The sequence below is a fragment of the Eulemur rufifrons genome, chromosome 8 (assembly GCF_041146395.1).
Source record: "Eulemur rufifrons isolate Redbay chromosome 8, OSU_ERuf_1, whole genome shotgun sequence".
NCBI classification, from domain to species: domain Eukaryota; kingdom Metazoa; phylum Chordata; class Mammalia; order Primates; family Lemuridae; genus Eulemur; species Eulemur rufifrons.
This window is the reverse complement of record NC_090990.1, coordinates 48,105,228-48,131,074: the sequence shown is the minus strand read 5'-3', so window position 1 is coordinate 48,131,074 and position 25,847 is coordinate 48,105,228. Positions and strand designations below refer to the sequence as shown.

At 33.6% G+C, this 25,847-nt stretch overlaps 2 protein-coding genes across 5 annotated transcripts in view; one reads left to right on the top strand and one right to left on the bottom strand.

Moving 5' to 3' along the window:
- The window catches only part of EFCAB7 (EF-hand calcium binding domain 7), a 43,220-nt gene extending 27,524 nt beyond the window's left edge, over positions 1-15,696 (bottom strand). The window contains exons 1-6 of the mRNA XM_069480091.1: positions 15,580-15,696; positions 13,474-13,661; positions 9,872-10,083; positions 9,156-9,242; positions 8,257-8,452; positions 7,689-7,810 (exon numbers count right to left, since the gene is read on the bottom strand). Of these exons, the coding sequence (XP_069336192.1) occupies positions 7,689-7,810; positions 8,257-8,452; positions 9,156-9,242; positions 9,872-10,083; positions 13,474-13,660 (804 nt within the window). The 5' untranslated portion in view covers position 13,661; positions 15,580-15,696. The remainder of the gene's footprint in view (positions 1-7,688; positions 7,811-8,256; positions 8,453-9,155; positions 9,243-9,871; positions 10,084-13,473; positions 13,662-15,579) is intronic.
- A 297-nt stretch (positions 15,697-15,993) lies between these two features.
- The window catches only part of ITGB3BP (integrin subunit beta 3 binding protein), an 81,790-nt gene continuing 71,936 nt past the window's right edge, over positions 15,994-25,847 (top strand). For all 4 annotated transcript variants that reach the window (XM_069478024.1, XM_069478021.1, XM_069478022.1 and 1 more), the window contains exon 1: positions 15,994-16,084. Coding sequence is in view for 3 of the 4 variants with exons in the window: in XM_069478021.1 (XP_069334122.1) it covers positions 16,080-16,084 (5 nt within the window). In the remaining variant the exon portion in view is untranslated. The remainder of the gene's footprint in view (positions 16,085-25,847) is intronic.

Genomic DNA, 25,847 nt, shown 5'->3' with positions numbered 1-25,847 from the left:
TGCTGTAAGGTTCATGGATGAATCTTGAAGACATTATGCTAAGTGAAATAAGCCAGACACCAAGAATAAATAGTTCTTGATTCTACTTATATGAGGTACCTAGAGTGGTTATATTCAGAGAGACAGAAAGTAGAAAGTAACTACAGGTGGTTAGTTGACAGGGGCTGTAGGGAAAGGGAAATGAGGAACTATTGTTAGTTTCATGGGTACAGTTTCAGATGAAAAAGTTCTGGAGATGGCAGGTGGTGACGGTTGCACAACAGTGTGAATGTACTTAATGCCACAGATAACTGTACACTTAAAAAATGAGTAAAATGGTAAGCTTTATATTGTGTATATTACACCACAAGAAAAAAACATTTTGCTATGTGATATTCAAAATTTCAATTTATATGGTTTTATGATTAAAATTGAGTTGGTATACCGTAACTTAGTTAACTATTTCTAAAATCTTGGATATTCTCATCAGTATAGATAATGCCAAAATGAATACTATTTTGTCTAAATGTTTTTCTTCTGATGAATGATTTCCTTAAGAAGAACTAGGCAAAAAGTATACACATTTTTAAGGCCATGACATGTGTTTCCACCGTGCTTTATAAAACAGTGATGCTAATTTTACAATACCACCACTGGTATATAATGTAATAATATTACCATTAGTTGTCAGTATTGTGTTACCATGAAAAAAATTGCGTGGTAGTGTGGGATGATTTTTTTTTTTTAATTTTGTTATCATTTTTTTCTTTCTTTTTTTTTCCAATGTGACCTTGTTTGGAATTTCTTTCTTTCTTTTTTTTTTTTTTTGAGACTGAGTCTTGCTGTCACCGGGGCTAGAATGCAGTGGTGTCATCATAGCTCACTGCAACCTCAAACTCCTGGGCTCAAGCATATGTAAGATGATTTCTTAAGCAAGGTATGGGTACATAAAATATTCATTATATTATTCCATATATTTCTTATATGCCTAAAGTATTTAATAGTAAAAATGGTATTATAATAACTTTTACATTAATTTGAATTTCCCTGATTACTAATAGTAAGGTAGAACATTTCCCCACGTGTTCATTTTTGTTTCCTTTTGTGTGAACTATCTATTCATATCCTATTCTCATATTGTAGCCTTGGCATTTTTCTTACATATTTTAATAAATTCTTTTGACTCTTCAGATATTAATTACCTTTTGTAAGTTTTGATATCTGTATTTTCTCTATTTCCTTTTATTTTAGTTTTTGTTATTTCTCAACTTATGCAAGTTTTCTATTTTTATTTTTATCTTTTCTTTGGATATTTCTTCTTAAACTGAATTTTAAGATTTTAAAATTTTATCATTACTGCTAAAATATTACTCAAGCTTTCAGTCATTAATCACATGCATTGTCACAGCTTTGGGGGTATAAAAGACATGTATTTTTAATTCTGTGAAATTAAGATGTGACTTTAAATTATTAGGATTCATCTTCTTAATCATATTGCCCATGACAGAAACAAGTCATTATACATGATATTTCAACAACATTGCTATGAGGCAATATAGTAGACACAAATTAGCCATTTTAATAAAAGGAGAAACTGAGGTCCTCAGAAGTTCAGAGTTTTATAAGGAGTTTGTAGAAATATTAGGTCTAAGAGTTCAAGACTTTTGAATCAATGCTTTTACCATTAGATCATGTCTCCAAAAGAAAGTATATTCAGGGTACCAAATTCAAACTTTTTATTATCTCTGAGACAATAAGGTTCAAACTTGGGCTTTAGCCAAAAGTTCACCTATTAATGATGAGTAAGAGTATGTACAAATTTCCATTTAGCTTCCCTGAAAATCTCTGGGAGAGGAATATATATGGACTGAAAACAGATGACAGTATTACCTGAGAGCCAAATCCCCTTAGTATAATCAACATATAACGACCTTGGACAATGATGACAAGAAACGAAAAAAATACTCATACAGTCTTTAGGCAAGTTAACCTTTGAGACCATTTGAACTATGATTCTGACATTTAATAGCTACATTTAAAATGTTTTCCTTTCAATTAGTTTTGATTATGGCATCAGATGGAATTTCTTCTAATATATTTTATAAATATATTTTTTTATATTTACCTATCTGGAATGGTATGTGATACTAGTTTAGAATTACAGAATATTAAAGGTAGAAGAAATCTAAAAAGCAGTCTAATCCAGACTTATCTTTTGATTTATGAGAAAAGTCTGAAAAATAAAGCAATATACATAATGTCACAGTTCTTATTGATTGCAGAACCAGATCTGGGACCTAGGTCTCATTTTCTCTGCAGTATACCAGTTATATTTTGAATTCTGTTCTATTTCACATTTAAATATCTGCCATGATTTTTTTAAAGCCAATTTTTAAAAGAAACTTTGTTTTTATATTATCATAATAAAGTATGATAGAGCATTATCATTCTGAATTATCCATATATTTAAGTGTTAAAATAAACTTAATCATTTGATTTTCTTACTTAAAAAATATAGATTTTTAATAGCTACAAAATTTCTTAAATTTGTATTGTAATCATAGGTGTAGGAGTCCCCCCAGTTTAAATGAAACCATAACAAATAATACATTTTGCCTGGTATACTGGTAGTGAAGATAATTTGTGAAAAATTCCATAATTTGGAATTTTTCCATGTGCTGATGGTACTTCTGGGGGAGTGCCATGGACTAACAGGACATGGCTTTATAAAATTTAGCTTGGGACCAAGTTAAACATTTTTATTGCAGGTCCTTCCTAAATTTCCATTCTAGAAAATAATACTATAGTAGAAGAGAATGTGTAAGTTTCTTTGGAAAGACAGGTAAACTGCATACCACAATACTATACGTGGATTAATAAGGCTAGAAAATGATAGAATAATAGCTATTATAAAACAGGAGTACAATAAATACTATATTATTTATATCAACCAAACTTCAATGTAATAATCAGATGATTCTGACTACCAAATAACATTACTAGAATTTGTAGCTCTACTGTTTAAAAGGAAGTATCTGATTTCATAAGATCTGCCAAAGTTGTTAAACACATAATGCTTATTCAACCTAAAATTTCCTTTAAAACAAATAGACTTTCAATCATACAAAGCTTTTTCTGTAGGACCCAGACTAAAATGTTATGAATTAAAAGAAAAAAAGTACTGACAAATTGGCTGACTCATTCAAATAAATCAATTTGAAAGGATTATAGATTAAGTTGACAGTTTGAGTATTATGAGAAAAATGGAAGAAGGTTGAGTTTGGAAAAAAATTTAGAATGATGGAGTAAGAAATTCCATGTATAATATAATTTTTTGAGAATATATAGCAGAAATGAAATAGCTTGTAATTCTCACACAGGACATGAGGTGGTGCTATATTCAACCAATTCAGGTAAATTCATATAAATGCAAACAGTTGTTACTTCATTTATTTATCATATACAAATTTTGCTTATTTTCATTCATGTTTAAGGAAATGATGAAAAACACAAATTATAAATATTAAATCATAAAATTCTAGCTATCAAAATATATATCTATATAGTTAACATTTTTCTTGGAACACTGTAGTGAATGAACATGATTTGTTTTGACATACAATTTCTGTATTATTATTAAAATTTTAGGTGAGGAAGAATGATTAAGCAATAGAACAGCCACACATTTACTCAGAGGAGGAACTTATATCACCATCATCATCATCATCACTGTTGTTTTTTATAAAGATATCCTTTATCACATACTTATTAGAAAGTGATTTTCTTTTGGTATAAGTAAAAGGACAGTTATTGAATTTTTTGTTATTAAAGAATTACAAATTATACATACTTAAAAATAAAAGGTTAAGTAGATGGTTTATGAAAGGAAAGATTGATATGGATTGCCATCTAATTGATGGGTTGAATTGATTGATATTTTGAAAATGTGAGAAACTATTATAAAAATTATTATTTGGAGCTTTCACAAAAATTAATAGACAATGAACCACTTTGAGTTTAAAATGTTTATATTTGTATTGTTACATATAGACATATATATAACGTATATATGGTGTATAACAGATGCTGTACACATTTAAAATATATAGATTGTATAATATGTATGTGATGTGTGTGCAAATGTTAAGCATATATGTATAAAACATATATGTAGGCATATTCTAATTAGGATTCTGAATATAGGAAGTATTATATCTCTGGAGTTTACAACTGATGGTCTGGGGCTTATTCTAATTCTAGTCATGACTAGCCTTAGCAAGGAAGTTGAAGCTATTCCTCTCTCAAAGGAAAATTCCTGACATTCCTTGAACATTACAGAACCTAAGCAAATGGACAGAATTGAAGATTAAAAAAAGAATAGTAATACAGTACCTAAGTATGGCCAATAGACAATAATATATGTATAGTGCCTATAAGGATCTTATTTTCCTCCTGTAATTCTAATCCTTTACCAATTTTGTGGATTTATGCTTTAAAGGCTGTCTTATGCTACCACATTACAATAATTTTCTAATTTCTGATTTCTAATTTCTCCTTCTCTGTCCCAATTCCATACTTCTTTATTCCATATAAAATTGAGATACCCAAACTTGTTTAAAATAGATTTAAAGTATTTGAAGAAAATTAATTTAACAATCCTTTTAGTAATTTATTCTGTATATTGAATAACCAAGGATTTCTCAGAGTGGCTATGAAACCTCAGAAATGTATAAAATTTACAAAATTTAAAAAAATAACTTCAAGTGTTTGTCTACCAGGTTTTCTGTTTTTTACTGGAAACCCCTTTCAATCCCCTCCCTTCAAAAAAACCCCCAAAAAACAAAACTTTAAAGTAAAATGCAAACAAAGAACTGAATCCTACTGAACAACAAAGGGGTCACAGATTCTTTTTTTGAAACAACCATTTCAGCTCATTTAAGAAATAACAGACAGTAAGCAACAGTAGGCAATATCAAGATCAGAAATAGGATATTAAAATGCAGAGCTATAAGGCTGGGCATGGTGTATCCTGCCTGTAATCCCAGTACTTTGGGAGGCCAAGGCAGGAAGATGGCTTGAGGCCACGAGTTTGAGACCAGCCTGGGCAACTTAGTGAGACCATGTCTCTACCAAAAGAAAAAAAAAATTAGCTGGGAATGATAGCACGTACCTGTAGTCCCAGCTACTCAGGAGACTAAGGCAGGAGGATAGATTGTGCCCAGGAGTTCCAGGCTGCAATGAGCTATGAATCGCAATACTGCACTACAGCCTGGGCAACAAACACAGTGATACCTTGTCTCCAAACAAAGAAAAAAAAAAGAACAAAAACAAAAAACAGAGCTATCAAATATTTCCAAAAATCATTACATTTTATATGAAAGTCACAGAATTAAAAACTTGACAGTATGACATCTTTTAATCATTAAATTCTCTTAGGTCATTCCCAGTTATTATCCACATCATTCCCTATTCTTAACTTCTTGGATACAAAACTTAAATAGTTTCTTGTTAGACAATCATTATGGCCTACCGACTCATTTTCACACTATTTCAGTGGTCCTCAACCTTTTTGGCACCAGGGACAGGTTTCATGGAAGACAATTTTTCCACAGCCGGGGGTGTAAGAGGGATGGGGGAGCATGGTATGGTTTTGGGATGATTTAGCACATTACATTTATTGTGTACTTTATTTCTATTATTATTACATTGTAATATATAATGAAATAATTATACAATTCACCATAATGCAGAATCAGTGGGAGCCCTGAGCTTGTTTTCCTGCAACTACACGGTACCATCTGGGGGTGATGGGAGACAGCAATTGATCTGACAGGAGGCAGAGCTCAGGTGCTGATGCCAGAGATGGGGAGCAGCTGTAAATACAGATGAAGCTTCACTCGCTGCTGCCACCTCCGCTCACCTCCTGCTGTGGGCTCAGTTCTTAACAGGCTGTGGTAGCGGTCCGTGGCCTGGGGGTTGGAGATGGCAGGTCTATTACATCTGCCCCTTCCTTACTACGTTCAGGTACTACCCTAGGCCAAGCTATCATCATTTTATATTTGTATTTATCTATCAGCCTCTTAGTCTCTCCAATTTGAGGTCCCCACACATAATACAATAGTAGAATAACTTTTCTTAAACTATACTTTCATTATGTCATTCCCATATGAAGACCTACAGTCATTTCTTAGTTCTGTAATAATATTAACAACACTATTATTTATTAAAGTAAATACTATCTCCCTGGCACTGTGCTAAATGCTTTACTTATATTAGATGATTTAAATCCCTCTAAAAACACACTAAATATAATTATTCCCAATTTATAGATAAGAAAACTGAGACTCAGAAGGGATGCTAACTAATTTACTCAAAGTTGCACAGATATTAAGCGACAAAGCTAGGATCGAAGCTCAGGTCTCTCTCTATCCAAAGCTCTTGATCAACATCTAGAATATCACTTGGCACAGAGCAGCAGTCATTCAATAAATATTTTTTGAATAAATGATTCATTATGCTTTGCTACCTTGGTATACTGTTAATAATGAAATGAAAATTTCTATTTTTAACTCAAGACCCATATTTTACGCTAAGCAAAACAGCTGACATAAGCACATATTTGTTGAACTGAATTAAACTTAAAAAATTATATTGGCCCAATTAATGACACAGAGAAAAAGTCTTATTATGACTTCATGTAATCCGTATTAGTATTTATTTATATCTCTCTTTACACTGGCTAAAATTATGTTTATCTACACTTTTGAATCAGGTAAACTATAAGTATTTAACTAAGTTAATTTTATTAGCAATTAATTTAATTGTAAAATATAAAAAATTTCCATTGTTGGAAAATAATATTGTTGGAACACTAAATATTGTGTGTGAACATGTTGGACATGCACACCAAATTGCTTAGGGTGTACAGATTCCTAAACAGTCTGAACAAAATTCCTTGGAGATAATGTTTTAAAATTTTAATATAGAACAAATGTCACTGTCTAGCAATTTAAAGATATAAGGGACTTCAGAGTTCAATAACAAATACAGAGTTGTTATTTGAAACAAAAATGTGGCTCTTGAGAACAATCAGTTCAGTATTCTAACAGCAGTTATAGTATGTGGTCATAACCATTTTTCCCCCTTTTACAGAGGTCTCTAGGTACACATTTTTAATGTATCCTAGCAGTTTCCAGTTAATGTTTTATATTTCTGTAGCTATTATTTTCTGTTGAAAGAAAACTAGTAAAGGTTGAGTCTAGAAAGGAAAAACAAAGAAAGAAGATCAATATTAACACTCTACAAATATTGACTTAGCAAAGTGACTTTGTTGTCTTTCTCTCATAGGAATTGATATCGAATGAATGATTTATTTATAAGAAACACATATGGAAAGTATTTGTTAAACAAAACAAAAAATTTTCTTGCCCAAGTATATAATTAATCTTCTCATCAAGTTCAAAAATTTAAGAGTCATCATTTTCAAACTGAAGACCTTATAATAATATTCTTATTCAACATTTATACTTTAAAAGTATTACACTGGCTTACAGGTAGAAATGCTGCATTTTACAGCATTCAAAATCAAAAAAACTTAAAAGAATTTCTTCACAAACTTTACTGGTTCTCTGCAGACACTGAATAGTTTGTATACGTATCGTCAATTTTTTTTTAGAAAAAGTCATTTCTATTAATTTAAAATACTATACCTTCATTAAGTTTGGCTCAGTTAACTTTGAGTTTCGGTTACTATTAGCATCCATGGTAATTGTGAAGGAAACAGATGTTTTGAACTTTCTGGTTGTTGACAGTAAAGAACTCCTGATGTCACCTGTAATAAGTAATGGTTATTTGGTCTCACATTATGAAAAGTTGTCAACAGGAGTTTGCTTCTAAACACAGTCCAATATATAAAAGGTCTATTGTATTACTTTCATTCTTTTTTCTTCCTATTGAAATAAAGTCAAAAGTTTTATATTTATCAGGCTTTAATGGTCCCTAATTTATGAGCTACTAATAAGATTCCTTATCTCAATATGTCACCTTTTAGTCTGAAATTTTAGTTTTAATAAAATATAATGAGCATAGCCAAGTCAAATTCTATAATAAAATTTTACTTCAATAGATTTTTACAGCTCAGAGAGTTTAAAAATGGTAGCTAACAAAAGTTAGATTCTCATTTGTTTTATCACTGATAAGCTGAGATGGAAGGAAAAAAGTATCCGAATATGACCCTTCATTTCTGAACAAGAAATTCTTAGTGTTAAAAGTAAATACCTTTACTTGAGAGGGTTTCCTGATCAGTTTTTCTTATGATTCTAGGTGATGGTTTTGGTACTGGTGATGGGTCCCTTTCAGGGGACCCTTTGATGTGGCTTCCAAACTGTTGACGACTCAGTTTACTGTCAACCTCCAGTTTTTCTAGTGTAGTCTTGAGACACTGCTCATTGGTTGTCATATATAATTTACAAAACTACAGGAAATAAAAAGTAGTCCAGTGGGTAAAACACTCAATCACACATTTGGAAGGAGGAGAAGGCAAATGTACATTAGTAGGCAAGGGATAGACTGATAGATGGAATATATTTCCTATTGTACTTGGTTACTCATTTTATTTTCTTGAATCAGATTGACCAGCCTCAAGTGACCTAGTAAAATGCAGCCATGATTCAATGAGGAGGTCATACTCTGAGTGAAAATAAAATGTTACACAAGGAAAGGTGATTTATTATTATTTTTTTACAAGACATGTGTAGACTTGCGTTTGTTCTAAATAATTTTTATGATTCTTCCATCCTAGAAAAGGTACATTTCTAAGGGCAGTCCCATATTTGTGTATGTGTTTCTGTGTGTGAGTACACACATATTTTAACTTGGTTATATTATTTTTAACATAGTCATCAGATTACAATTGTGGGACTGAAAAGATTAAATTTCAATGAGTATATGTCATTGCCAATATTAAAAAGACATGTCCCTTTAAAAATACTTTTCTGACATGTTAATTAGCTTGATTTAACCACTTCACAATGTATACGTATATCAAAACATTACATGTACACCATAAATATATACAATTTTATTTGTCAATTATACCTTAATAAAGCGGGGGGAAAATGACATAAGATACTTTTCCTATGCAGTATGCAAATTTACATCAATGTGAGCTTATGTACCTTGATGTAGTCAAATTTGCCATCAGCATTTACATCAGCCAAATTTATTATGGCATTTACTTCTTCTCGAGTCATCTTCTCACCTCTCTGAAAAAAAAAAGATTTCTTTTAAAGCACATGATTACCACTTTATTATTCATGGAAATATTAGAAATACATTTTAATCTTTTTACAAGTAAGTTTGAATATATAGTTTCATTATAAATCATGAGCATTATGTTAAGCAAGAATGAGACTGTTATATATAATAAAATTTCACTATTTATTAAATATTGTGAAAAGTGTGCTGAATTACAGTTTACTGAATTCTCATAATTGGATCACAGAGTCAGTAAAAACTGCTACTGAATTTAGAGTAATGATATTTTTCTAACATTGTACCAAGAAACAGAACAAATTCCTAATCCCATTTATACTTGGTTTTCCTTTTACTTATCACTTACGGACCTATCACTGATTTTCCAAGAGTTCTGGCCAGGAAAGAACTGCATAGGAGCACAAAGGGATTGTAACATAAGCTCAATTTTATACTTTATCTTTTATTTACAAAGCACCTTTCATCCAGAAGGATCCATAAGTACTTTATAAATAACATGTATGTGATTCATTTCACCTGTCAATGAAATAGTTACATTTAATGTGAACTTTAGTAACCAAAGCTAGATTTCAAGCTGTTTTGCAAAATGTTTATTATAAAACAGTTTCACAGATCTTACCTTTGTTAGAAATTTATAAAGATCAGTGTGTAAAATAGAGCCATCATCATTTACATCTAATTGCTGAAATGATTTTAGCAGTTCTGCTTTTGAAGTAGGTTTTTCTTTCCTTAAAATTATACAAAAATCATCAAAATTCAGTTTGGTAGTTTGAGGAGTCCAATATTTATTAATGGTCTTTTGGGATGGATTTCGTCCTGCATGCTGAAGAGCTGCCCAATAAAACAAGTATTATTTGTTATTATAACATTTGAAATTGCCATCTAAGTGTATTTTTCTTCAAATCATTATACATTATGATATTAAACAAATATACTACACATACACTAATACATTACCTATAGTGTTGATTGTCTAATGATATCAATGTATGCCTGACTACACTGAAAAACAAAAATATATATGCCTCCAGCTAAAGATTCTTGAATTATTAATGCCAGAATTAAATAGATTTCTCCTATTCTGACAGTTTGGTTCTTAACGTTCATGGTTCCAATAACTGATAATACCTAATTTACTTAAGAGCTTTTAGAGGAAAAAAAAGATTAAAAACAATCATCTACTTAATTGCTTTAATGATATAAGGATAACCGCAAAAAGCATAAATTATCACTTTTTCTGGCTCAGCAAATATCTTAACGACAATTCATCTATAAAACAGAATGAAATTCCATCATTTGTAAAAACATGGATGAACCTGGAGGACATGTTAAGTGAAATAAACCAGGCACAGAAAGACAAATACCACATGATCTCAGTATGTAGAATAAAAAAATAAAAGTTGTTATCATAGAAGCAGAGAGAACTGTGGTTACTAGACACTGAGGGAGGGGATGGGGAAAAGGAGAACGGGGAGAGGTTGGTCAATGGGTGCAAAGTTACAATTAGGAGGAAATAGATTCTCGTGTTCTATCGCACAGTAGGGTGACTATGGTTAACAGCAGGCATTATATTGATACAATACAAAATAGCTAGAAGAGGCTTTTGAATGTTCTTCCCAAAAAGAAATGATAAATACATGAGGTGATGGATATAATATACAATATATATGTATTAAAACATCAAATTGTATCCCATAAATATGTATGATTACAATATATCAATTTTTAAAAGGCCCAAATATCTTACTGAAATGAGGAAATCATTCGAGAATATTAATGTCAACAAGGCATGATATGTTCATCATTGCTAGGTAGTAGGGTCTAAAAAACATTAATCATATTCCAAATGTCAAATATATGGACAAAAAGTATCCACTTGTAGTTATGGCCCTGATAAAAGTCAAGAATGTCAACATGCTTTGAGAGAAGACTATCAAGGAGAAATTAGCCAAACTACTCTTAATTTTTAACCAGGTTCTTATATCTATGAAAGGCAAAGAATTAAGCAGGGTCCTCTGTGGAAATTCATAGCTTTGGAGATAATATAATTTTTAAAAATTTGCCATGATCCAGACAAAAGCCCTGATTATCATGCTGTCCTAGGAACAAAATACAAGTAAGTATTTTGCCTAGTGTGTAAATAGACAATTCTTTAATTCATTTATTAACAGAATTAGAGAAATGGCATATTTGTTTTAGGATTCCAACCCCAGCCAACTCACACCCTTTAAAAGCTGAGAATACAAGTAGAATAATTAATTTGTAATTTGAAGGTCAAAAATCCATGTGAAAGAAAATTATATTTTCTGTCCAGCTTTGAGAAAATAGGTGTGTAAAACAAGTTGGGAAGTGTTCAAAAAAGGAAAAAAAAGAAAAGGAAATAGGTGTGTAACTCTTTCCCACAAGTGGCAGCTTAGCATATGCTTACTGTTATCTTCAGTAAAAAAGAAAATACTGTTCTTAAAAATGTGCTTTTAATTACAAAAGAACTTTCTTAGAATAAAATTAAATATGCCAAAATATGTACTCAGTAAGTAGATATCCCCATATCTAAGAAACTGATATAATCTATTTCCTAATGACTAACTTTAATCTCTAGTTGGATCTCATTATTAAGTTTGATAATAGTAAAAACCTTATGTAACTGTAGATGTTTAAAGGTTAACACCAAGCTATTGATCTTTTCCCAGGGTTTACTTTAAGATTTTCCATGAGACTATAGTACCTGTATTATTTATAAATTGACAAAAAAGGAACTCTAAGCTGTGGTAATGCTACTACTGCTCTATCCGACCTTGAAATGGAAATGTCAGGGAACATGTTATGTATGTAAGTAGCAGAAGGATACAGATGAAAGACAGAAGTAAGAAAGAGGTGATACAGGTTCACAATACTTCTTTTTAAAAACTAGATTATCTGGAATCAATCATTACAATGTTACAAAGAGTATTCCACCATAAAACCAAAAGTGTATACAACACTGAAGAGACAAATACTGCAATGTTATGCTCCCACAAAATTTAAGAAGACTGATAGCACCTCAATAATATATACTCATTGATACACAAACTAAATGCCATAGTAATGGAAGGCATGTTAAACTTTTAAACTTAGTAGATTCCTTATCTCAGCATATTTTCAAAAGAATAAAGAGAAGAAAACTCAGATATTTTAGAAATGATAGCAAATTACATGTAATTTTAATTAATTGGATTTCTGCCTATGCCATTTAATATGTGGCTTAAACACTAATATTTAAAATTCAAAATATAACACTTAACTAATTTTAAAATTATGTAAATTGAAGTAAAATTGAACATGATTTTAAAAATCACTTCAGTCATACACATTTGTGTTTAAACTATTTTACAAATAATGTCTTTTATTAGACATCAAATAAATTTTAATCTTTTCAATTTTCATATTCCCCAAAATGGATTTCCTCAAATAGAAAACTTATTGCTTACAAACCCAAGACACTGATGCAAAAACATGTCAGAGTTTAGGTTTAAAGAAACTGCTTTTAAAGTTGGCAAAATAACTCAGTTTCTCTACCCATAAAGTTATTAGCCTTGATGAAACTGACATGAGTAGTCAGTGTTATCTGGTATTGATGTTTATCACTTTCTGGTAACTAAAGACCTCCAAGTAATCTGATAACCCTGGCAAGGACCAAATCCAGTGGTTTTGAGGACATTTGTTACCCATAGGAATTTTAAAATGTAATAATGGAGAGAAGCAATAAACGACAAAAACAAACAAACAAAAAACAAAAAAACAAACAAAAAAAGTAAAACACCAGAACTCTTAATTCTCTTTTAAAATTTTACTTATCTCCTAATACTTCACTTTTACATTCAACCCATTTTATATATTCTTCACATTTTCTCAGATAGGTCAAATCCAGATAGTGACTTAGATGCCGAAAGGGTCTGAGTTCTATTATTATAAATCTTAAAGCACTAAAATGAGAATTAGGAAATATAAGTAGTAATTGATGGAAGTTTTACCAATCTAGTCTGTGTAAATATTGAACGTTTTATTTTTTTGAAGTTCCTAGAATATGTAACTACGTAAAATGGCATAATAGCTTACTGTAGTTCCATTGCTCAAGTTTTGCTAAGAAATTGAGATGATTCAACAATGTAATTCTAATTCCAGTCTTTCTGACCTGCTAACTTTCAACAAAAAGGAAAAATATTTAAGTTTTAAAAATTTTACCTAAGTAAAGTTGATCTTTAGACATAATGTTTTCTAAACTGCTTTTGAAGACAGTTAAGTAGGCAGCTCTACAATTCGTATAAAATATCTCCTCTTCAGTTAGTGGAAATTTCTTTGTTCGAGGACTCTCTGAAAACGTTGATTTCTGACTGGAGAAATCTGTATCACTTCCTGGACTGATAGCCATTCTATTAGAAAATAATTTAAAAATTTATTTTAGACAATGTTAATCACCTAAATGCATTATCAGCATGTTTCAAATGGGGGGGGGAATCAAGATATTAAAGTTTTTATATGTATATGAAAAGGATGAAAATTATAACATATATATGGAAAAATAAAGACATTAAAGGTTTTATATGTGGAAGAAAAAGATGCACATTATAGTATGTATATGGACATAGTTTTTGGCAGTTGATTTCTAATTATATATATGTATATATACACATATGCAAATACAATTGTTTTTCAAGTATGTAATAATGGGCAAAAAACAAAGATGTAACGCAAAAGAATCATCACAGGACAAAGGAAAAGCACATACCTATTTTCTCAAAATAAGAGGATAGTCAGATAAAACTCTTCATAGGGTTGTCAAGAGAATAAAATCAGTTAATACATGTGAAGCATATAGAACACTGGTACATAATAAGTGCTAAATAAACTGTAGATAGTGTGAAACTCCACAATAATGAGAATTTGGATATGACTAGCAGTTGGCATCCATCCTCCACAGCAGGATCAACGAGATTTCATGAACATCTTGATAGTGTAGACTCACATTTCAGATAACTGAATTTGAAAAGTCCCATAGCTAGCACTATCATGGAGTTTTACTGTTGTCCTTTATTATCAATAAAATTTGGGGTTTAAATAGCACCTCTGCTCATAAGAGCTTAAAGAACTGTCATACATGTTGTCTTATCCCTACTATAGTAGTCAAGTATTTTGGGTCTGTTTTACAGACGGGAAAACTGAGGAACAGAGATGTCACCCAGCTAGTAGTGAGCATCAAAACACAGTAAATTTTGATAACAGTTTCTTCTTTGTTAATGTGGATGAAGGTTTATTGAGCAATAGTTACTATGAGGTACTAAATTGTGCTGGTGGTCTAACAGCTTCCAACATTACTTTCCCTGGGTTTGACTTCTAAAAATACATTCCAACCTAATACACTGAATATTTCAAGTTCAACAATAAGATGACACAGGTAGGGTCCCCTTCAGGACTCATTGGATTCTTACTGGGGAGGCCTAAATCACTTGCACCTTCTTGAATTATATAGGTCTTTTACACTTGGGAAAGAAAGATAATAATCGCTTATCATGGATGAAGTACCCTATTTATAATACACAGAACGCCTGCCTGACACTTTCATATTACACCAGATTTAGAAGGACCCCATAGGGATGTGGTGTCACAGTCTGGTTACTGCAAATTGGTATCACTATAATTAAGCATCAGAGTTTTAAACACATATGCATGCACACATCTCCTCACAAATGTGAAAGAAAACTGTTCCAAGAAGGCAGGGGGAATGAATGTTCACTTTGTAGCAAGCAATTTTAAAATATAAGTATTTTTAGGATCGTCCTTAAATACTCTTTCTAAATAAGGTGACTCCCTCACGTGGAAATCCCAAGGCAGAAATGTACCAGAATTCTATTCTTTCCTTTCTGCAACGAGAGACTAAACTGAAGCTTAAATAAATATATAATTGTACCCCTCAGGCTTGGAAACCTCCTTTATTTAAAACTCCAGCCCGAGACGGAGACAGGGGCCTAGAGAGTACATTGCAGCAAGCGGCTCCATAAATAACCAGCCAAACAATAGCAAGAAAAATAAACTGTTAACAGGCGCCTAAAGGGCCAAGTGAAAACAGAGGGCCATCCCTACACAGTGAAATACGTTCACAGGTAATTTCGGGCACTATCTCTCTGTTTTTCCATTCCTCTGGAAATAAAACTGCATTTATATGTACATTTTAGGTACATATATGGACCAACTGTTTATGACAGAGAAGTAAAAGAAGCAGGGGGAGAAGAGAGAGCCGCACAGCGAGGGGGAGAGAGAGTGAAAAGATAGAGACAGCGAGCTGTTTGCTACCTAATTCCAGCTCACAAACGAGGAAACGTAGCCAATTCTCTTCCGTGAGTCCGCGACCCGCGATCCTCTCACCGCAGCGGTACTTGTATCAGCCTTTCTCTAATTACCATGGCAACTGCACCTCTCCGCCACCGGAAATAAGATACAGAGCACCTCTCCAAACGGTCCGGCTAGAAATCTAGGAAATCGTTGATCCACAGCGAACAGAGATGGCTCTCTTGCTCCTCAATCTGGGGGTTGCTATGGCCAGAGTAGTGAGAGAGGGTCCTGTATTGCAACCAGCAGGGGTCTAGACTTCCCACCTCCCCCATTCCTCGCATACACTCGGATCCTTTATCGCGAAGACGGTGTTTCCGGCGGGCCGCGGTAGGTGTGACACAGCGTCCAGTGCTCTCTAGCCCGCGCTTTTCGTGCGGCGTTTCCTTTCCGCGGATTGTCTCTTTCGGAAGTTGGTCAGTTCGTTTTATCCAACGGCAGTGGTGCTTTCCTGAAATCTCGAAATGCTGTAGGTATCTCCTTCCCGGGTATTGCTGTTTTAGAGGCCCGCGTGTGAGCAAGAAGAGTAGAAATTATGTGGCCCTTTTTGTTTTCCTATTTTTCTGAGTATGAACTTCTTTCCTCTTTCCCCGTGCTTGGTACCCTCAACCCACCTCTACTCCTTTTCCAACAGTACTCAATCCGTAGTCCTCGTTCACTTTAATTCTGTTTCTCCAAGGCTTTTGACAGATTTTGTAGGCTTTGGGCTGTATTTAGGTGATGTCTAACATGAAATAATTTAAATAAGGTTAACATACCGAGTATAAAACAGAGTAGATGAAAACACGCCCGTATAACTTGTAAAGCCTTTTAGTGCCTAGATAAATGTGGTACGTTCATATAAACTGCAGGGAGAACTCATGGACTTGGGGGTCTGGACACCTGGTTCCACTTAAGTGTCACTGTTGGGCAAGTCCCTTATCTACTCTGGGTTTCGGTTTTCTTATAAAAATAAAAGTTGGTACTGCATGATCTCCAGTTTCCCATAGGGCGCCATCTGATTATTGAGAATGACCATAGTGGGAACAGGCATTATGCAAGAGACTATTTGTTTGTTCTTCCTACCCTTCATCCATCCTGTACTGAAATGCATAAAACACAGTTGCTGCCCTATAGAAACTTAAAAGAAAAATCACTCAAGAACTTGGGGGATGGGGTGGATATCTAACGCGAGAAATTCTTCTCTGGCTGCTCCTTCTCCCCAGGCTTAGGTACTGCCTCCAGAGTAATCCTTCGTTAATTTCAGGATTGAGTAAAATGCAAAGTAACACAGCAGGGGAAATATTTGTATCAAATATTTAGCGATATTTAGCAATTTATCTACATTTTTCTCATTGCATCCTAAAGGACCTTGGGAGGGGATGCTATTATCTTTACAGATAAAGAAACTCAGCACTTTTATGGTGTCCTACACATAGGTATCCATGAATGCATCTTTTACTTTTAAATTATGGATTATTGAGGAGGTTTTCCTTTTCCCATAATTAAGCAAAAAGATTTATCTCCCTACTGTTGCATTAGAATGATCCCCCAGTTATCATATAAACAAAACTGTAAAATAATATGACAAAAAAATCCCTAAGTAGAAAAACAATGAAAACAAATGTTTGTATTTGTTTAACAAGTAGTGATACTCCTGAACTATATTCCTGTTCTGAGAGTGGCAAACCAAGAAACTATTAAAAGTACAACTTTCTGACTGCTGTCTTAACATATCAGCAGGTACATGTTAGGAGATTTTTGAGATAAATATATTCTGACAATAAATTCACAGTCTTAAAATTGAGGATGGCATCTCACATATATAGCAACTGCTTTAAGTTTATATGTTTTAGCAATGTGATTTAAGACCAAATTAACAGATAGTGCATAAAGCATAATAGCATTTTTAGTAGAGGATCTCTATCATTCTTGGTAAACTAAGTGGTCTTTATTTTATTTATTTATTTGTTTATTTTTAAATTTTTTTAAAGACAGTTTTTACAGGTCTCAGTCTGTCAGCCAGGCTGGAGTATTTATTTACTTTAAAATTTTTTTAGAGACAGGGTCTCGGTTTGTCTCACTCTGCCTAGATTGGAGTATAGTGGTGCAGTCATAGCTCACGACAACTTCAAATTCCTCGGCTCAAGCAATCTTCCTATCTCAGCTTTTTTAGTATCTAGGAACACAGGCCTACACTACCATGGCTGGCTAATTTTTAAATTTTTTATAGAGTCAGGGTCTCGCTGCATTGCCCAGGCTGGTCTCGAACTCCTGGGCTCGAGTGATCCTCCTGCCTTGGCCAGTGTTTCTTTTTTATAACACATTGAGTGCCACACTGGAATTTTTTTTTTTCCTTTGGGGCCATGGTGTTTTATTACTAAAATAAAATAAAAAAACTTTGAAAACTAAACAATCCTTTCTAATTTAATGAAAAATTTGTTACTTTTTATTATTTTCTGTGCATGAGTTATATGCAATTAAATTGTCAATGTTAATTGTAACAATAAGAACATTAACAAGTAAGATTTTCATGAACCAACTGCAGAGTTTTGCCCAGAGGGCCACCGGTCACATAACACTATGCTACAATATGGCAGCATGAGTTGCCTGCGAAACACGCGTATTCCAAGGTAAAAAGATGCATGAGAGTTACATATGCTTCCCAAGGCCCTAGGCTCAAAACTAGCGTGAATTAAATACAACTCACATGGCAGTTAATGTGTTAAATGTGGTAAATTGTGAGGTCATTAATGGGGATGGTGCAAATACCTATCTTGGCAAGTGACATGTGAAGGTGGATTAGTTTTTAAGTGATGTTGAGAAGATGACTTTTTGGTATGCACTTGAAAGACTAAATGTGTGATATAACTTATGGAAAGGTGTGATCTATCTCATTTTTAATTTCTTTGAACCTTCACAGTAAAAATCTTCAATACAGTAATGAGTAATTGTGGAAATATATGTGGCCTAAATGAATCTAAAACAAATAGGAAAGAACAAATATCCATTGACAATAGTATGAATGGATGAATCTTAAAAACAGCATGAGTGACAGAACTAATTTATAGAAGACTATCATCCTTATAAAGCTTAAAAACATGCAAAAATAAACTATTATTTAGGGTTATGTATGCGTGTAGTAAGATTATTAAGGAGAAAAGTAGGGAAATGGTAAATACAAAATTCATTTTAATGGATGCCTTTTGGAGTGAACAGATGGAATAGAGAAGGAACACACAGGTATACCCAGCCATATTGGTAATGATCTGGTTTCTTAAATTATGTGGTGAGTTTATGGGTGCTTATTTTCTTATTATGTTTCATAACTTGCACATCTTACACTTATTCTTTAGTGTGTATCACATACTACTTAAAATGTTTACCTATCTTCAATACTAAGTGTGGTTTTCTCTGCCTTCTCTTTGATCCTTTAGTTACTGTCTTGGAACTGAGGAAACAAATGAATTAGATAAATGCTGATGCTGGTTTCATTAAGCTAATCATCTGCCCTTCCAGCTGTGTGATCCTTAGATTGTTATTCAGTGTCCTCATTGATAAAATAGCTGCTCAATAAATATTTATTAATTGACAAAGTTGCTACTTTGAAAAGATTTCATCCTATGTAGACAGATTTCATACATTTATATTTACATACTACTAAAGTCAAATATAACTTTATAGTAGCTATTGCTATAAATAATCAAATCCCATTGTAGAACTTTTTTTCTTCCTCCACCTTTTCCTTTACAAAACTTCCTAGTACCATTTGCTTAGTCCTTCCTAATTAGCATATATCAGCATTGCTAATTAAGCCAGGGACACTCAATCTATTTCCATGAGAGTTAACTTTATTCCATTCCAAGCTATGAATGAACTAAAGTTATAAAGTTGGCATAGCATTAGTGTTAGAGAAAACTATTTGTAACACTGTGTAAAAGAGTGGCGTCCATTCTGCTGATGTATTTATAAAAGTCTGAGTTTTTTGAGAAAACTTTAAAATGTGCTCTTTTTTCCTTGATAAAGAAAAGTGAATATAGGCATATTCTGGATTTGCTGAGTCATTTTATTGAGCCTATTTGGGTTTGTAGTCATGTTAGTGATAATGTCAAGTACAGTTTTATTTTGTGGATTGACTATAAAGAAACAAAGGTGGGTGAACTGGTGTATCACAGCAGGTAAAAGTTGACCATTTAATAAACATCTTTTGAATCATAGTAGATATTCAAAGATACATAATTTCTTTTACTTAAAAGTATCCTGCATTTTTTAAGAAGGTTGGTGAAATTGTTAGTATTTGATATAAGTATGAAATATGTGAAACTTAAATACAATTCTTTCCTGCTTGTAAAAGTTGGTAATGTAGGCCGGGTGCGGTGGCTCACTCCTGTAATCCTAGCACTCTGGGAGGCCGAGGCGGGTGGATCGCTCAAGGTCAGGAGTTCGAGACCAGCCTGAGCAAGAGTGAGACCCCATCTCTACTAAAAATAGAAAAAAATTATATGGACAACTAAAAATATATATATAGAAAAATTAGCCGGGCATAGTGGCACATGCCTGTAGTCCCAGCTACTCGGGAGGCTGAGGCAGGAGGATCGCTTGAGCCCAGGAGTTTGAGGTTGCTGTGAGCTAGGCTGACGCCACGGCACTCACTCTAGCCTGGGCAACAAAGTGAGACTCTGTCTCAAAAAAAAAAAAAAAAAAAAAAAGTTGGTAATGTATAATAGAGGAAAGTATAATGGAGCCTTTTTATAATGGCCTGAAAAACTCTCCTAATAGATTAGAATCTTTGTAAGTCTCTTTCATTCCAAAACAACTAGCTTCTATGTAAATCAAATTTTTTATTGCATTGGTGGACTTGTAGGGAATTAAATCTCAAGGGGCAAACCAAAAATAGTGAGCTGAAACCTAACTGTGTGGAGTATGCACAGCTGAAAGGTAGGATTACTCTGAATATAAATACAGATATTCATGTTGCACTCAATAAACTTGAGCTAGAGGCAAGATAAGGGAGTAAAAAACTTGAGACTTGGGAATCAAGCAGGAATGGGAGTTAAAATCATCTCTGGTTAATACGGATCACTTGGCTAGTGATGAAATGGAATGTATGTCTTTGGAGGAAAGCATCCTCAGTTTAGGCCCTCAGTTAAGGCCTAAGGTTCCACAGGTTAAGATCAACCAAAAGATATCCGAAAATCACAGACAACCAAACACAAAATAACTATCACAAGTGAAAGTTGTAACATGTAATAATCAGATTCACATTCCAAGGAATTTACAAAATGGAATTATCAGAGATACCATATGAAATAATTATATTGAATGTTTAAGGAACTAAAAAGTTGAATCACAAAAATTAGCAGTTAATAAGAGAATATAAAAAATGACTAGGCAGATTTTAAATTAGGATGATTAGAATGTTTAGGAACAGGCCGGGCGCGGTGGCTCACGCCTGTAATCCTAGCACTCTGGGAGGCCGAGGTGGGCGGATCGTTTGAGCTCAGGAGTTCGAGACCAGCCTGAGCAAGAGCGAGACCCCATCTCTACTAAAAATAGAAAGAAATTATATGGACCGCTAAAAATATATATAGAAAAAAAATTAGCCGGGCATGGTGGTGCATGCCTGTAGTCCCAGCTACTCGGGAGGCTGAGGCAGGAGGATCGCTTGAGCTCAGGAGTTTGAGGTTGCTGTGACCTAGGCTGACGCCACGGCACTCACTCTAGCCTGGGCAACAGAGTGAGACTCTGTCTCAAAAAAAAAAAAAAAAAGAATGTTTAGGAACAAAAAAATATAATTGTTGAAATAAAAACTCCATAGATGGGGGTTCTGTGTCAAAGTAGTTTGTATTGGATGGAATCTTTCACAGATAACAATTTTTAAACTCTAGACAAAATATCAAAAACAACTACTTAAAGGCACTAGAGAGCAACCATAAGGAGGCAGAAATTGGAGAAGTGCTGACCCATGAAATAAGAAAACTACAATGGGCATGGTTTGCAGTTATAGTGCTTTGCCTGAAAGCAGTCCACGTGGTGTAATACAACTAGAACTCAAGCAGAAAGCACCAGTTTTACTGGTTTAACACAATAACTGCCACGTGAGTTGTATTTAACTCACGCTAGTTTTGAGCCTGGGGCCTCATGATGCATATATAACTCACATGTCTCTTCATCTTGGGAGCTATTTTTCTTTTTCTTTTTTCTTTCTTTTTTTTTTTTTTGAGACAGTCTCACTCTGTTGTCCAGGCTAGAGTGCCATGGTGTCAGCCTAGCTCACAGCAACCTCAAACTCCAGGGCTCGAGCAATCCTGCCTCAGCCTCCTAAGTAGCTGGGATTATAGGTATGCACCACCATGCCTGGCTAATTTTTTCTGTATATATTTTTAGTTGTCCATATAATTTCTTTCTATTTTTAGTAGCGATGGGGGTCTCACTTTTGCTCAGGCTGGTCTCGAACTCCTGAGCTCAAACTATCCACCCGCCTCGGCCTCCCCGAGTGCTAGGATTACAGACATGAGCCACTGCACCCAGCTGAGAACTGTTTTTCAAGTTGCATATAATTCACGCACAGAAAACAATGAGAACAATAAATTTTTCATTAAATTAGAAAGGATCGTTTTGTTTTTGAAGTTTTTATTCTATTTTCGTAATAAAACACCATGGCCCCAAGGGAAAAAAAATGTTTTTTCTAGTGTGGCAATCAATGTGTTAAAGAGTTATGGTAAGAGTTTGGGATTACTGGACTTGCTGGAAAATAAAGGGAAAATCTTGTAAAGAGGGTAGCTCCAAAATGTGGATATAAACTGCTTAAGTTCTTGGTGGATCTCTGAACTATGCATGAGTTGGGGAGACTCCATGGAGCATGGCAGGAACCAACAGAATGCTGAAAGAACTGAGCAGAGATTTCAGCTGTTCCCCTTCACAGGAGAGATGGAGTTTAGAATTTGAATTTAGTCAAGTTAAATGCCTGTCAAAACAAAATTGTCAAGAGTAAGGTAACTGAATCCAGAGTATTTGTGTCATGTCATCTATAGTGTCCAACATACAATAAAATACTACTAGGCATGCAAAGAAATAAGAAAATGTGATCCATTGTTGAGAGGAAAAAAAAATAGCCAATTGAAAGATAACACAGATTTAGTATGAGCAAAGGCTTTAAAGAACTTATAAATAGGTTGGGCGCGGTGGCTCACGCCTGTAATCCTAGCACTCTGGCAGTCTGGGGCAGGAGGATCATTTGAGAAAAAATTAGCCAGGCATGGTGGTGCATGCTTGTAGTCCCAGCTACTTGGGAGGCTGAGGCAGAAGGATTGCTTGAGCCCAGGAGTTTGAGGTTGCTGTGAGCTAGGCTGACGCCACCGCACTGTAGGCCAGGCAACAGAGTGAGACTCTGTCTCAAAAAAAAAAAAAAAAAAAAAAACTTATAAATATGTTCAAGGACTTAAAAAGGAAAAAATGGTAACAATGAAAGAATACTTGGGGAATCTCAGAAGATAAGTAGGAGCTAATTAAAGAAATTAAAAAGAAGCGAATGGAAATTCTGTATCTGAAAAGTATAATATGTCTGGAATGAAAATATTCACTTTATGGGCTTCCTGGCAGAAGAAAAGTTCAGTGAACTTGAAGATAGTAATAGAAATGATCTAATTGAGAGAGTAAAGGGAAAAAAAACATACTCTCCATGACTTATGGGACACTATCAACTGGTCTAGAATGTGTAATTAGAATCCTAGAAACAGGAGAATAGAAATGGGGCAAAAAAAAAATATTTTAAGAAATAAGGGTTCCTAAATTTTCCAATTTTGCTGAAAATGTAAAATTACAAGTCCAATAAGCTTAGTAAACTCCAATCAAGGTTAAAAATAAATGTGTGTTTGTAGACACAGGTATATTAATACATATGCATATACATACTATACTCAAAATGATGAAAGCTAAAAATAAAGAGAAAATCATGAAGACAGCCATAGAAAATTGATACTTTATAGGTAGGGGAAACTATTCAAATCAAAACTAACTTCTCATTAGAAACAAACTCAGAAGACAGTGAAAGAATATTTTTAAAGCGCTAAGAGAAAAAAAAAATCTGTCAACCCAGAATTCTATAACTAGAGAACTATTCTTCAAAAGTGAAAGAAAGATATCAGATAAACAAAAACTGAGAGAATATGTCACTAGCAGACCTACCTAGAAGAAATGCTAAAGGAATTTCTTTGGGCTGAAGGGAAATGACACCAGAGGCAAATTTGGATCTATAAGAAGTAGCAAAGAATATTGGGAATGGTTGATATGAAGTTAAATACTATACTTTTATAGATGGTGTCTGACTTACGATGGTTCAACCTATTTTTTTACTTTATGGTGGTGCAAAATTAATACACATTCAGTAGAAACTGCACTTCAAGCACCCATATGACCATTCTGTTTTTCACTTTCAGTATAGTATTTAATAAATTACATGAGATACTTAACATTTTGTTATAAAATAGACTTTGAGGCAGAGTGTGGTGGCTCATGCCTGCAATAATCCCAGCACTTTGGGAGGCCGAGATGGGAAGATTGCTTGAGGCTGGGAGTTTGCGACCAGCCTGGGCAACATGGCAAGACCCCATCTCTACAAAAAATAAAAGAAAAAATTAGCTGGGCATGGTGGCGCATGCCTGTACTCCCAGCTACTTGGGAGGCTGAGGCAAGAGGATCACTTGAGCCAGGAGTTCGAGGTTGGAGTGAGCTATGATTGTGCCACTGCATTCCAGCCTGAGTGACAGAGTGAGACCCTGTCTCTTAAAAAAAGAGTAAAGAAATAAAATAGGCTTTGTGTTATATGATTTTGCCCAACTGCTTATTAATGTAAGTGCTCTAAACATGTTTAAGGTAGGCTAGGTTAAGCTGTGATGTTTATTAGGTTGGGTGTATCAAATGCATTTTGGACTGATGATATTTTCAATTTAGGATGGCTTTGTCAGGATGTAACCTATTGTAAGTCAAGGAGTGTCTGTATTTTTTTGCTTGTAACTTCTTGAAAAGACCTGAATGTTTAAAGCAAACATTATAACATTATTGTGGGACTTATGACATATGCAGACATATGCAGACATACATAGTATGTATTACATCAGTGGCACAAAGGACAAAAGGAGCTGACTATAATGTTTCAAGATTCTTATGTTTTATGTGAAGTAGTACTGTTTTAACTCTAGACTTTGATAAGTTAAAAAGGCGCATTTTAATCTCCAGAGTACCCTCTGAAAAATACAAAGAGGCATACCCAAAAAATAAAGAAATTGAAGTGGTATATTTAAAAATGTTTAGTTAATTCAAAAGAAGGCAGGTAAGGAAAAACAAAGGAACAAAAAACAGATGGGACAAATAGGAAACAAGTAGGAAAGTGGTAGACCCAACCATATGATAATTGCATTAAGTCTAAGTACAGTAAAAACTTCAATGAAAAGGTAGAGATTATCCGCCTAGATTTTTTTGAAAAGTCCTAAATCTATGCAATTTATAAGCAAGAAACTTGAAAGTAAAAAAGAAAAAAAATGAGAAAGATAGATATAACAGGCTAACAAGAGAGAAAACAAATAATCATATAAAATGAAAGAGTAGATATTTAGCTCAAAGAGAACACAAACTATCAGTATCCAAAATGAAAGAAATATCACTATGAAGTAGGAATTGAAAGTGATAATATCATTAAAGGCTTTATGCCAGTAAACTTGACAACTTATATGAAATTGACAAATTTCTTGAAAAATTCAACTTAGCACAATGGCATAGGATATAATAGAAAATCTGCATAACCTTATCAAGAAAATAGAATTTGTTACCAAGAACCTTTCCACAAAGGCCCAGCTGATTTTACTGGCTAAGTCTATGGTACATTTAAAGAAGAAATACCAACCTTACATTAACTTTTTTAGAAAATAGAGGAGGGAATATATCCCAACTCATTTAATCCTTGTAACATGGATACCACATAACCCTGATAACAAAATATGATAAAAGAATTATTAATATAAGAAAATGAAATTACTGACCAATATATCTCGTGAGCATAGAATCAAAAATCCTTAGCAGATCTAATCCAGCAATATATAAACAGCAAAATACATCATGCCCAACTGGGGTTCATCCCAGGAATGCAAGTTGGTTTAATATTTTAAATCAATTATGTTTTTTAAAAAAGTAGAATAAAAGAATTCACCTTAATAGTTGTGAAAAGAACATGAACATTTATGATAAAAACTCACAAA